A 12,856-nucleotide genomic window follows, 5' to 3' on the forward strand; every position below is an offset into this window, starting at 1 on the left:
GAATTACTTTACTTCTTTGTGCCTCATTTCCCCATCCACGAAAGGGAGATAACAGTACCCACTTTACTGGATTGTTGGGAGAATCATGAGTTAATACACATAAGGCAATTAGGACAGCGTTTGGCCATGGAAGACCTTCAAATGTCAGCTAGTAATAAAACGGAAACCTACAGATAGTTTCCCACCTGCTGAAACAAAAAAACCTTTCGCGGCTAACTGTTGCTAAACTTCTCCGCGTGACACCCAACAAAACCTCAAGTGCCTGAGCAGGCTTAGCTCCCACCTTCCCTCCGGCGTCCTCAGGTTCGGCCGGGGCGTCGCACTCGCGGCCGCTCGCTCGCGCGGCCGGCGCCTCCCTCCTCCCGCCTTCGCGGGCATCCTCGACGCCTGGGCGCCCTGGGCGCGCGCGTCACCCGCCGGCCGAGGCCAACTTCCCTCTCTCCTCCCCGCGCTCCCGGCACTTCGAACCTCTGCGCGAGCTTTTCTCCCCGTTGCGCTGTAACGGTTCAAAGGGTCTGACTCGCCCGCACATCCTAGATGCTCAATTAAAGTGGCCATAAAGGAAAACGCTGTACCTTCTCCCGCAAATACAAAACGGGGGGCCCTGGGTGGGGAGGGGAGACTCGGTCGGTAGGAATGTCTTTACACCCCAAGGCCCGTTGCCCAGGGTGCCAGGCCTGGACGTTATGCCCGGGGCTGAGGGCGGGGCTCCCTTCCCGGGACCCCTCGGCTCTCCGCCGGCCTCCAGCCTCGCCCGGGACGCCCGCGGTCACGTGACCCCCCCACCCCCGGCGCACAGCTGGAGGCGGGTCCCCGCCCTCCCCCGGGAGCGGCGGCGCCGGAGCGGGCGCGGTGCATTGTGGGCAGAGGGGCGGGGGTTGGGAAGATGGCGGCTCCCAGCCTCCTCAACTGGAGGCGGGTTTCCTCCTTCACGGGGCCGGTCCCCCGCGCCCGGCACGGACACCGGGCCGTGGCCATCCGGGAGCTGATGATCATCTTTGGAGGGGGCAACGAGGGCATCGCGGACGAGCTGCACGTCTACAACACGGGTAGGCGCGGCGGCGGCTCTACGGCCCCGCCTGTGGGAGCCGCGGAGGGGGAGGGGAGGCGAGGCGGCGGCCGAGGCCCTGACAGCTGTCACCGCCGGGTCACTGCATCTTCGGGCGGGCAGCTGGGAGTGTGGCTCGGACGGGCGGCCGGGGTTCCGCAGTGTCTTTGGTGGCAGCTCCGTTTCCCCAGGGCCCGCGGGGCAGAACCGGGCCCGGAGCGGGGCGCGCCGGCCCTCAGGCAGGCGCTCCCGGACCCCTCTCCCCAGCCCTGCGGGCGGACGTAGGCAAGAGAGAGACCATTTCCACCCGCCAGGGCCTCTTCCCTAAGTCTTTCCCACTCCGGGGGTCCGAGATCCCTCCCCTGTCAAAAACCAAAACCAGCTCCAAACCCAAGCTGCTCCGGGCCATTCTCGTCTTTGCCTGCGGTCTTTCCTTAGGAGGAAACGAATCGGGGCAGGGGGAGGGCTGAGGGGTGGTGAGGAGGGAAAACGAAAGGCCTGGTACTTTCACCCCAAATACAACCCCGTATCTGGCAGGTGGCAGTCAAGATTTTTACCCCACTGGTAACCCTCTTAACTGGCGGGGAAGTGGTTCGTTGGTGAGACCGGCGCCTGTCTCTGCATAGTTGGGTGGGTGTGCTGAAGCTCGGCTGTGCAGCGCTCTCGGAAAGAGGACTGTCAGCTTCAGCACCGCTACAAATCACAAGTGCCCCTGGCCGGCGAGGCCCTGCCTTTGAGTGCCTCGGGATAGAAAGGAGGGTGGAATTTCATTTTCCCCAACTTGTAAATGTGCCGGCTATCAAGAGGATAGTGTAAGGCTAATTACTGAATTTTGGGTCTATGTCATGATCAATGACTTTGACCAAATAACTTAATCATAGTGTTCATTTTAAGGTTAATAAAATAGTGGCGTAGGAGGAATTTCATTTTTTCACCCTGTCCTCCTCCTGGCACTCTAATATATAGTTTAAAAGTTACTTGACAATTTGGTATAGTGTAAAAATCCTGGCTTTAGAATAAGTTAGACCTGGTTTGAATTTTGCTCTGCCAGTTGCCCAGGGTCATCGCTAAAGTTACCAAACTTAAATGTCAGATTTTCACTTGTAAAATAGAGATGATGATACTCACCAAGTAGGGTTTTGGTAAGAATTAAATTATACAGATCAGGGTTTTTCAACCGGTATTGCCACTTTGAACCAGAGAATTATTTGTTGTAAGAGCATGCGCTGTGTATTGTAAGGTGTTTGGCAGCTTCTCTAGTCTCTACCCACTAGTTGCCATTAGCATCTCTCCCCTCCCTCCAGTTAGACAGCTACACATTTTTAGTTTGCTCCTGGGGGCAAAGTCATCTCCAATCTCCAATAACCACTGATACAGATGATAAATACAAATACTCATAGTTTGTGGTAACTGTTTATTATAATTGGTTTTAATTTTATTTTGGCAACTAGTTACAAATCAGTGGTTCCTACCTGCTGTTAGAGGAGACATCCCTCCAGGTTGCGCTGCCCATGGATTTGTCTGTGATGGTACCAGAATACTAGTATTTGGGGGAATGGTTGAATATGGAAGATACAGCAATGAGTTATATGAGTTGCAAGTAAGTGTATTTCAAATTTATCTCAATGTGCAGCTTTAATAATGATATTGCTCCTAATTCTTTGAAAGATTGCAAAATATTTCATTACATATTTAAAATAGTATGAGCTTCACATTTTATAGCTTCAAGGAAAATGTTTCCACTTCACTAAAAAGCCAGAGTTTCTAATGTAAGTCTTTTTTCAATACCCAGTGTAACAGTTGTAACATTAAGATATCTGTTACTTAGCATCAGTTATATATGTTACATGTTTAGGTTTTTGTATCTTAGTTCTTCAATTTTAGCAGCAACAGAAGCATCTGAGGGCTTGTGAAAACACAGATTGCTGGGCCCTGCCCCCAGAGTTTCTGAATCAGTATTGTCTGGTGTGGGGCCTCACCCCTGGCATTCCTTCCAAGTTCCCATGTGCTGATGCTGGTCCCCAGACCATACTTTGCAAACCTTTGCCTTCGTTATAGAGATTGTTACCCTCACACTAATAAACACCCCCCCCCCCCCCGCCCCGGCAATACATACAAAAAAAGTGTACAATTTCATATGTCCTTTATAAATTTGATTCTGTTAAACTACACTCAGAGCCCTCTATGACAGCCCTTAAATGACTTTTAACCAACTGAGCTAACCGGCCGCCTGCCCTTAAATGACTTTTATTTCTGAACTGTGCATATGTTCACAGGGTTGTTATCATGAGGACATCTGCTAATTGAGAGGTATAGGTGAATTATACCTATTCATAAACAAATAGTTTTAGATAAATAGAACATCCATAGCCAGAGCATAAGTTTTGGAGGTTGGTTTGTTAAATGATCATTATTTATGCTTATTTAAAGGTTGAAATACAAACTATCTATGGATTACCTAATTTCAGAAAGTAAGACTATATAAATTTCATTTAATCTTAAAGCTGTGTATATTTAATTTTTCATTTGAAAAATATTTTTGAATTACTGGTGTTTATTACTATGAGCTTAGGTTGCTGTTGAGGAAAGCTGTGAATATGTAAGACTAGACTGACTTTCTTTCCCTTTTTTGGGTGGGGACAGAGGGGCAGAGGGAGAGGAAGAGAGAGATCTTGAGCAGGCTCCACACTGGGCCCCCATGCCCCTGAGCTGAAATCAAGAGTTGGACTCTTAACCGACTGAGCCACCCAGGCGCCCCAGGAAGACTAGACTGAATTTCTGTTACAATGTTTATTTTAGTTCCAGAAATTACCTGTTTACTTGTCATTTGTCCCTGGAATAGCTTATTGGAGCCTTCTGATTGGATTTTGATTAAAATGTATTGGTATGATGTTATACTATGGACAATATAGGAATGCTTTCTTGATATTGTCTGATTGTATTTATGCTCTTTTTTAGGCAAGTCGTTGGTTATGGAAAAAAGTGAAACCCCACCCCCCTTCTTCTGGTTTACCTCCTTGTCCTCGGCTTGGACATAGCTTCTCTTTATATGGTAACAAATGCTATTTGTTTGGTGGTCTGGCAAATGAAAGTGAAGATTCAAACAATAATGTTCCCAGGTATGCTGATTCTTTTTTGGACCAAATGTTTATTTTATGACTTAGATTAAGAACATTTAATTTCTACCATTTTCAGTTATTAAAAGGAATGAAACTTAGCCTTTTACATTTACCTAACAATGAACAAATTTGTGTGCAATTGTATTTTCCTTAGTCCCTGGAATATATGTTTTCAAAACTATGCCTTTTCTAATCAGAAATCATCTTATTAAATGCTATTAATATAACTGCTTATAGCAACCTATTTGTATATATTGGGCCATAATGTATTTCACTTGTCATAAATGATAACAAAAAGTAACAAATGGTTGTTTTCAAATTAGATGCCTCTGAGAATTTGGTGACAAAAATCTCACTATAAAATGAAGTATCCACTTTTCATACAGGAAGCTGTTACAGTGGTTCACACAAGCAAATACTTTTTGAACCAACTGTCTCCTTTTTCCAAACAGAACTAATCACTACCTCATTTTTTTTGCATAGTGTTTTGATCACATTGTCATTATAGCACTCAGGATTTGGAGATTTAGAGTCCAAAAGGCAGTTTTCTGATTCACTGTTTACCATGTGTGTCCTTTAAATCTAATCCTGTTTTCCTTGACTGTGAAATGGAAGTGATTAAATATCTACATTTCAGTGTCATTCTGATGGCTAAATAAGATCGTTGGCATCATTTTCAAAGTACTTGCAGGTTGCCATCAATATAGTACCTACATTACATTGATGTTAGAGTCTTAGCTTTTTTGTCTTTTCCAAGCTTTAAAAAATGACACATACTAGGGGTGCCTGGGTGGCTTAGACGGTTAAGCGTCTGCCTTCAGCTCAGGTCATGATCCCAGGATCCTGGCTCAGCGAGGAGCCTGCTTCTCCCTCTCCCTCTGCCTCTCTCCCTGCTCATGCTTTCTCTCTCTCTGTATCTCTGTGTCTCAAATGAATAAATAAAATCTTAAAAAAAAAAACTAAAAAAAAAATGACACATACTAAAACATCATGGTAAACTTGGAAACTGGAGAAAAGGAAAAAAATTTATCCCGCCATACTAGTCCAGATACTTTTACTTCTGGCACATGTCTTTTTCATTTTTACATTAAACAGATTTTTCTAGATACAGACTTGTAAAAGTGCAAGAAATTAGAAAGTATGTGAAGTTCTTTCTTACGGCATCACTGTCCTCCAACACAGGCAAACACATAATTCAATTTGATATGTATCTTTTAGAACCTTTTTCATGTAACATATATTAGTCAGCTTTTTTTTAGGTTATTGTGTATAATGGGCAAGGTTCTCAAGTTTATGCTGCTTGAGGGAGCAAATAGATAGATGCGGTGCTTTTGAAAGCCTCTGGTTAAAACTAGCAGATTCATTTCTGTTCACATTTCATTTTGGTCAGCAATCGAGGACTGAGTGTTCTGCCTAGCAGGAGAGGGGAGGTGGGGAAGGTTGATCTGATCCTACACAGACATGTATTCTCTTTTATGGAATTGGGATCTTTCTTTTTGCTTTGCAACTTTGGGTGTTTACCTGTTTGTTTTTGTTGTTTGTTTTTCCTTTAACAGTATGTCTTTGAGATCTTTTAGGGCAATAGATAAAAATTGACCTTATTTTTTTTTTAATGGCTGAAAAGTAGTCTGAATTATGCAGATTACTTAATCATTCCCGTACTGGTAGACATTTAAATATTTCCACTTTTTTGCTATTACCATCTTTGCACAGGTATAACTATTTTGTTTCTGTTGTTTTTGTTTTTTTAGAGAGAGAAAGAGCGAGTGAGGGTTGGGGGGGGTTGGGCAGAGGGAGAGGGAGAGAGAATCATCAGCAGGCTCCATGCATAGCATGGAGCTGGTCACAGGGCTTGATCTCATGATCCTGAGATCATGACCTGAGCCGAAATCAAAAGTCACATGCTTAACGACTGAGCAACCCAGGCGCCCCAATTTTTGTAGGATTTGTACTTGTAAATGGAATCGGTGGGAGGGAGGTCAAGGGTATTTACATTCAAGTTTGTTAGATATTCCTGAATCAACCTCCAAAGAGACAACCATTTTATATTCCTAATAACAGTGTACGGTTACAGTCTACACCCTTAACAATATTGAATTGTCTCACTCTTCTTAATTTTTGCCAAACTAATAGGTGAAATGCATTTCATGAATTTATTTTGATTTTTTAAAAACTGGTACTGAGCAGTGTCTGGGTGGCTCATATGGTTAAGCGTCTGCCTTTGGCTCAGGTCATGATCCCAGGATCCTGGGATCAAGCCCCGCATCGGGCTCCCTGCTTGGCGGGGAGCCTACTTCTCCCTCTTCTACTGCTCCCCGTTTGTGCTCTCTCACTCTTTCTGTCAAATAAATAAATAAAATGTTAAAAAAAAAACTGGTAATGACTGGGGCACATGGGTGGCTCAGGTAGTTGTGTCCAACTCTTGATTTTGGCTCAGGTCATGATCTCAGGGTCATGAGATCCAGCCCCATGTTGGGCTGCAGGCTCAGCGCAGTCTGCTTATCCTCTCCTACCCGCTCTACTCCTCCCCACCCGTGTGTGTGTGTGCACTCTTGTTCTCTATCTAATATAAATAAATAAATAAAATCTTTTTAAAAAACTGGCAAAGAGCTTGATTAACTATGCTTATTGGACACTTGCAATTCCTTTTCTGAAATTGTTCATATCCTTTTCATTTTTCCTTTTTAAATAATTAAACTATAAATTATATACCATAAAATTCATCCTTTTTATACATACAATTCAATGACTTTAGTCAATTTACTGTGTTGCGTATCCATCACCATAATTCATATTTTTCCAAGTCTTCTGTTTGTCTTTTTTAAAAGGGTTTTCATTTTTGTTTTGTCAGGTTTGACAATATTTTTCTTTTATTGCTTTCTGCTTAGGAAGATTCTTCTACCCCACAACTATCTAGTACATTCACAGCTTTATGTTTAAAATATTATATGTTTAAAATATTAATAGATTTAGAATATATTTTTGTGACTAGTATGAGGATTTTTACTTTTTCTTCATAATGGATTTCCAGTTCTCCACCACCATTTATTAAATAAGCCATTTTTTTCCTCACTGATTTTAAGTCCCATCTCTATCATATCTTAAGCCTCATATAAATGAGTCTTTTTCTAGGCTTTCAGGACAAGGGGTTATGAACTACACTCTGTGGGACAAATTTGGCCTGCTAGCTACCTGTCTTTATTAATAAAGTTTTATTGAAACACAGCCATGCCCATTCATTTACATGTTGTCTCTGGCTGCTTTCATATTAAAAGAGCAAAGTTGAGGGGTGCCTGGGTGGCTCAGTCAGTTAAGTGGCTGCCTTTGGCTCAGGTCATGATCCCAGGGTCCTGGGATCAAGGCCCACGTTGGGCTACCTGCTCCATGGGCAGCCTGCTTCTCCCTCTCCACCTCTTGTGCTCTCTCATGCTCTCTTTCTCTCTCAAATAAATAAATAAATAAAATCTTAAAAAAAAAAAAAGGAAGGAGCAAAGTTGAGTAGTTGTGACAGACCTTATAGCTTCCATAGCCTAAGATATTTACTGTCTAGCTTTTTACAGAAAATGTTTGTCGACTCTTGTTCAAGACTCTATTCTGTTTCATTAATATATTTACCTTTCTGTCATTAATTGTGATGTTTGCTATAGGTTTCTAGTATTTGCCTTATCAGATTAAGGAAGTTTTTAAAAATTTCTAGTTTGCTGATTAGTTTTTTTTCTCTCTTTTTAACCAAAAATGGATGTTCATATTCATTTCAGACATAGAAATGAACTTACTATTTCTTTGCTTTTATCCATTAATTGTGTGAATTATATTATTAGGTTCTGAAATATAAGCCATCTTTTTATTTGTAGTTAAACCCCAGTTTGTTGCATTACAGTGTTCTTTTCATACTTTGCCGAATTCATTTTGCTAACATTTATTCTATAGTCACTAGTGATTTTTCCTATATTGACTTTATTTGGGGTAGTGGGGTCCTATTCTAATCTGATTTGAGTATCAGGATTCTGTTATTCCGGGGAACATAATCAGGGCTGTGTTCTGAGTTTATGGGAAACTTTCCATCTTTTATTATGCTTAAATAACATAATTTCTTGAATATTTAGTAGAAATTTCCCATAATTGTCTGAGATTGGTATAATTTAGGAAGATGATCTTTGCCTAACTTTTCAATATCTCTTATAGTTATGGATTTATTTAGATTTTTCTACTTTCTGTTGAATCATTTGGTAATTTATGTTTTCCTTGAAAAATCACCCATTTCATTTAGATTTTTACATTTTTTAATAAAAATTATAAGACAATTCTCTGTATATCTTTAAAATCTCTGTATCTGTAGTCACATCTCTTTTCTCATTTATAAGTGTATGTTGTCTTTTCTCTAATCAGACTCGTGAGTGGTTTGGTGGTTTCAAAGAACCATTTTTTAGTTTTATTGATTTATTTTTGTTTTTCACTTGTTTTCTTTATTCCATTTCTTTAAATTTTTCCTTTTTTCTCCCATCCAAGTACTAACCAGGCCCGACCCTGCTTAGCTTCCGAGATCAGACGAGATCAGGTGCGTTCAGGGTGGTATGGCCATAGACTAAATTTTTCCTTTTTTCTAACTTCTTTTAAACTTTTAATAGTTTTGGTACCTTTTCTAACTTTTTTGTAACTTCTAGTAATTTGAATGCCTATTAATTTATTTGTTTTCAGTGTTATTTTCTAATAAATGCTACACATTTTCCTCTGATTATGGCTTTGGCCATATTCCATAGGTTTTGGTAAATAGTGCTTATTGTCATTATTTTTTATTTTCTCTTTAACCCAAAAATAATTTGGCATAAATTTGTAAAAATTTCCAAATGGAAGGTTTTGTTATTGTTGCTAATATGTAGCTTTATTATATTGTGTTAAAAAATATGTGGTCTATGGGGTTTCTCCTTTTTGAAGATTATCTTTGTGGTGTATGTCAATCATGAGTTTTTGTGATTATTCCATAGGTGTTCATAAAGATTGTAAGTTCTTGGTTGTTTGGGTCCAAGGTTCTTTTATTAAATCACTGTTTTAAATTATTATTTGAAGCTTTTTTATTCTGTGAGTCTAGATCATATCAACTTCTGAATGACATGTTAAAATCTTCCAGTGTGATTGTGAATTTATTGTTTGTTTCTTGTATATCTACTTTTCAATCTGTGTGTATTATTTTGTTGTAGACTTATCTTTTGTAAATAGGACTAACAGTTGACCAGTATTAACTGGTATAGCTTACTGGCTGGCATCCATTCTGATCTGTGTAAGTCTATGCCACATCAGTTGTCAAATAGTTTTGATATTATCATAGCTGTTAATTGCTTATAGCTGGTTTCAGGGTTTTTTAAACTTTTTTAATTTTTAGATTTTATTTATTTGAGAGAGAGAGTGAGAGAGAGAATGAGTGGGGGGAGGGTCAGTGGGAGAAGCAGACTCCTTGTGGAGCAGGGAGCTGGATGTGGGACTTGATCCCAGGCTCCTGAGATCATGACCTGAGCCAAAGGCAGACACTTAACCAACTGAGCCACCCAGGCACCCTGGTTTCAGGGTTCTTTTTTTTTTTTAATTTTATTTTATTATGTTATGTTAGTCACCATACAATACATCATTAGTTTTTGATGTGGTGATTCACGATTCATTGTTTTCATATAACATCCAGTGCTCCATGCAGTATGTGCCCTCCTTAATACCCATCACCGGGCTAACCCATCCCCCCACCTCCCTCCCCTCTAAAACCCTCAGTTTGTTTCTCAGAGTCCATAGTCTTTCATGGTTCATCTCTCCCTCTGATTTCCCCCCCTTCATTTTTCCCTTCCTCTCCTAATGTCCTCCATGCTATTCCTTATGTTCCACAAATAAGTGAAACCATATGATAATTGACTTTCTCTGCTTGACTTATTTCACTTAGCATAATCTCCTCCAGTCCCATCCATGTTGATGTAAAAGTTGGGTATTCATCCTTTCTGATGGCTGAGTAATATTCCATTGTATATATGGACCACATCTTCTTTATCCATTCATCTGTTGAAGGACATCTCAGCTCTTTCCACAGTTTGGCTATTGCGGACATTGCTGCTATGAACATTGGGGTGCATATGGCCCTTCTTTTCACTACATCTGTGTCTTTGGAGTAAATACCCAGTAGTGCAATTGCTGGGTCATATGGTAGCTCTATATTTAATTTTTTGAGGCACCTCCACACTGTTTTCCAAAGTGGCTGTACCAACTTGCATTCCCACCAACAGTGTAAGAGGGTTCCCCTTTCTCCACAACCTCTCCAACATTTGTTGTTTCTTGCCCTGTCCATTTTTGCCATTCTAACTGGTATAAGGTGGTATCTCAATGTGGTTTTGATTTGGATTTCCCTGATGGCTAATGATGATGAACATTTTTTCATGTGTCTGTTAGCCATTTGTATATCTTCTTCAGAGAAGTGTCTATTCATGTCTTCTGCCCATTTTTTGACTTGATTATTTGTTTTTTGGGTGTTGAGTTTGAGAAGTTCTTTATAGATCTTGGATACCAGCCCTTTATCGGTAGTGTCATTTGCAAAGATCTCCCATTCTGTGGGTTGCCTCTTTGTTTTGTTGACTGTTTCCTTTGCTGTGCAGAAGCTTTTTATCTTGATGAAGTCCCAAAAGTTCATTTTTGCTTTTGTTTCACTAGCTTTTGGAGATGTATCTTGAAAGAAGTTGCTGTGGCTGATGTCAAAGAGGTTATTGCCTATGTTCTCCTCTAGGATTTTGATGGATTCCTGTCTCACATTGAGGTCTTTCATCCATTTTGAGTTTATCTTTGTGTATGGTGTTAGAGAATGGTCGAGTTTCATTCTTCTGCATGTGGCTGTCCAATTTTCCCAGCACCATTTATTGAAGAGACTGTCTTTTTTCCATTGCATATTTTTTCCTGCTTTGTTGAAGATTATTTGACCATAGAGTTGAGGGTCCATATCTGGGCTCTCTGTCCTGTTCCATTGGTCTATGTCTGTTTTTGTGCCAGTACCATGCTGTCTTGGTGATCACTACTTTGTAATATAACTTGAAATCGGGCAACATGATGCCCCCAACTTTGTTCTTTTATTTTTTTTTTTTTTTTTTAATTTTTATTTATTTATTTGAAAGAGACAGCAAGAGAGGGAACACAAGCAGGGGGAGTGGGAGAGGGAGAAGCAGGCTTCCCGCTGAGCAGGGAGCCCGATGCGGGGCTCGATCCCAGGACCCTGGGACCATGACCTGAGCTGAAAGCAGATGCTTAATGACTGAGCCACCCAGGCGCCCCTTATTTTGTTTTTCTTACAGACTTCCTGCCCCCAAGAGACTTTGTCCCCTAATAGAGAAGTTTTTTCCTGCCTTTGTATTTTATGTTTTCCATTTATTCTGCTTGTTGTTCCTTCTCCACCCCCAGCCCCCTGCCTTTGCTAGATTTTTAAAAATCATAGCAAGGTTGAACATTTGTGTATATATGTGTATGTGTGTTTGTTTATCTGTGTCTCTGTGTGTGTACATACACATTTATGCAATTTTTTTTTAAAGATTTTATTTATTTATTTGAGAGAGAGAATGAGAGAGAGAGAGAGCATGAGGGGGGGAGGGTCAGAGGGAGAAGCAGACTCCTCGCTGAGCAAGGAGCCCAATGCGGGACTTGATCCCGGGACTCCAGGATCATGACCTGAGCCGAAGGCAGTCGCTTAACCAACTGAGCCACCCAGGCGCCCACATTTATACAATTTTTATTTCTCATTCTGTGAACTGTCAGTTTATATCCTTTTATTTGTATCTGTTGTGTGATTGGTTATAATCTTGATCTTGTAGGAAAATTTTACATTAAGAAAATTTTATCTTTTTCTGTGATGTGTACCAAATTTCTATTTATAGTTTATCTTTCTTTTGACATTGTTTTGTAGTGTTTTTTCCCCTAACCATCTTATTAACTGCTTTCTATAGACTATGCTTTGCTTATTTTTCCTTTTCCTTACTTTTTCTTGATTTACTGTTTTTTTCTTTCCTTCTAAAGATTTGAAAGTTACACATGCTAATTCTGTGCTCGCCTTGGTTGCTCAGAAATTATCACGTACATTTAAACTGAAAGGATCTTGTCATCTTTGAGAATAGATTACTGTCTTTACCTTCCTTTGCTTTTCCCGTATTTTCCATGTATTCTTGAATCTCATTCCAGATTATAATAATGCTAATAAGTTAGTTTTTTGGTCAGTCTTTCTTAGTGATTATTTAGATCTCACAACCATACTTATAAAGGTCAATTTAGGGGCATCTGGGTGGTTCAGTCAGTTAAGCATCTGCCTTCGGCTCAGGTCGTGATTCTGGGGTCCTGGGATTGAGCCCCGCGTCAGCCTGCTTCTCCTTCTCCCTCTGCCCGCCACTCCCCCTGCTTGTGTGTTCTCTCTCTCTGTCAAATAAATAAATTTTTAAAAATCTTAAAAAATAAACCTCATTTTAAGTATATTATAAATTACTGGTTTCTTTGTACTACCATTTCTCTTATTCAGTGTATTTTTCCTGGATTTCTTACTTTTCTGGAATAACATCTAGAATCGTTTTTTACCAAAACAATTTTATGGCTAAACTTTGAAGTTTTTTTGTTTTTTTTTAAGATTTATTTATTTGATGGGGGAGGGGCAGAGGGAGAGAGAGTCTCAAGCAGACTCTGTGCTGAG

The 12,856-nt window shown here is 40.5% G+C and overlaps 1 protein-coding gene across 4 annotated transcripts in view; it reads left to right on the top strand.

Annotated features, from left to right (window-relative positions):
- Nucleotides 1–842: 842 nt before the first annotated feature.
- Nucleotides 843–12,856, top strand: part of HCFC2 (host cell factor C2) — a 76,530-nt gene continuing 64,516 nt past the window's right edge. For all 4 annotated transcript variants that reach the window (XM_032416213.1, XM_032416211.1, XM_032416212.1 and 1 more), the window contains exons 1-3: nt 843–1,049; nt 2,500–2,648; nt 4,007–4,167. In XM_032416213.1, coding sequence (XP_032272104.1) covers nt 887–1,049; nt 2,500–2,648; nt 4,007–4,167 — 473 coding nt within the window. In that variant the 5' untranslated portion in view covers nt 843–886. The remainder of the gene's footprint in view (nt 1,050–2,499; nt 2,649–4,006; nt 4,168–12,856) is intronic.

Source organism: Phoca vitulina, unplaced genomic scaffold, assembly GCF_004348235.1.
Source record: "Phoca vitulina isolate PV1807 unplaced genomic scaffold, GSC_HSeal_1.0 scaffold19, whole genome shotgun sequence".
In the NCBI taxonomy this organism is placed as follows: domain Eukaryota; kingdom Metazoa; phylum Chordata; class Mammalia; order Carnivora; family Phocidae; genus Phoca; species Phoca vitulina.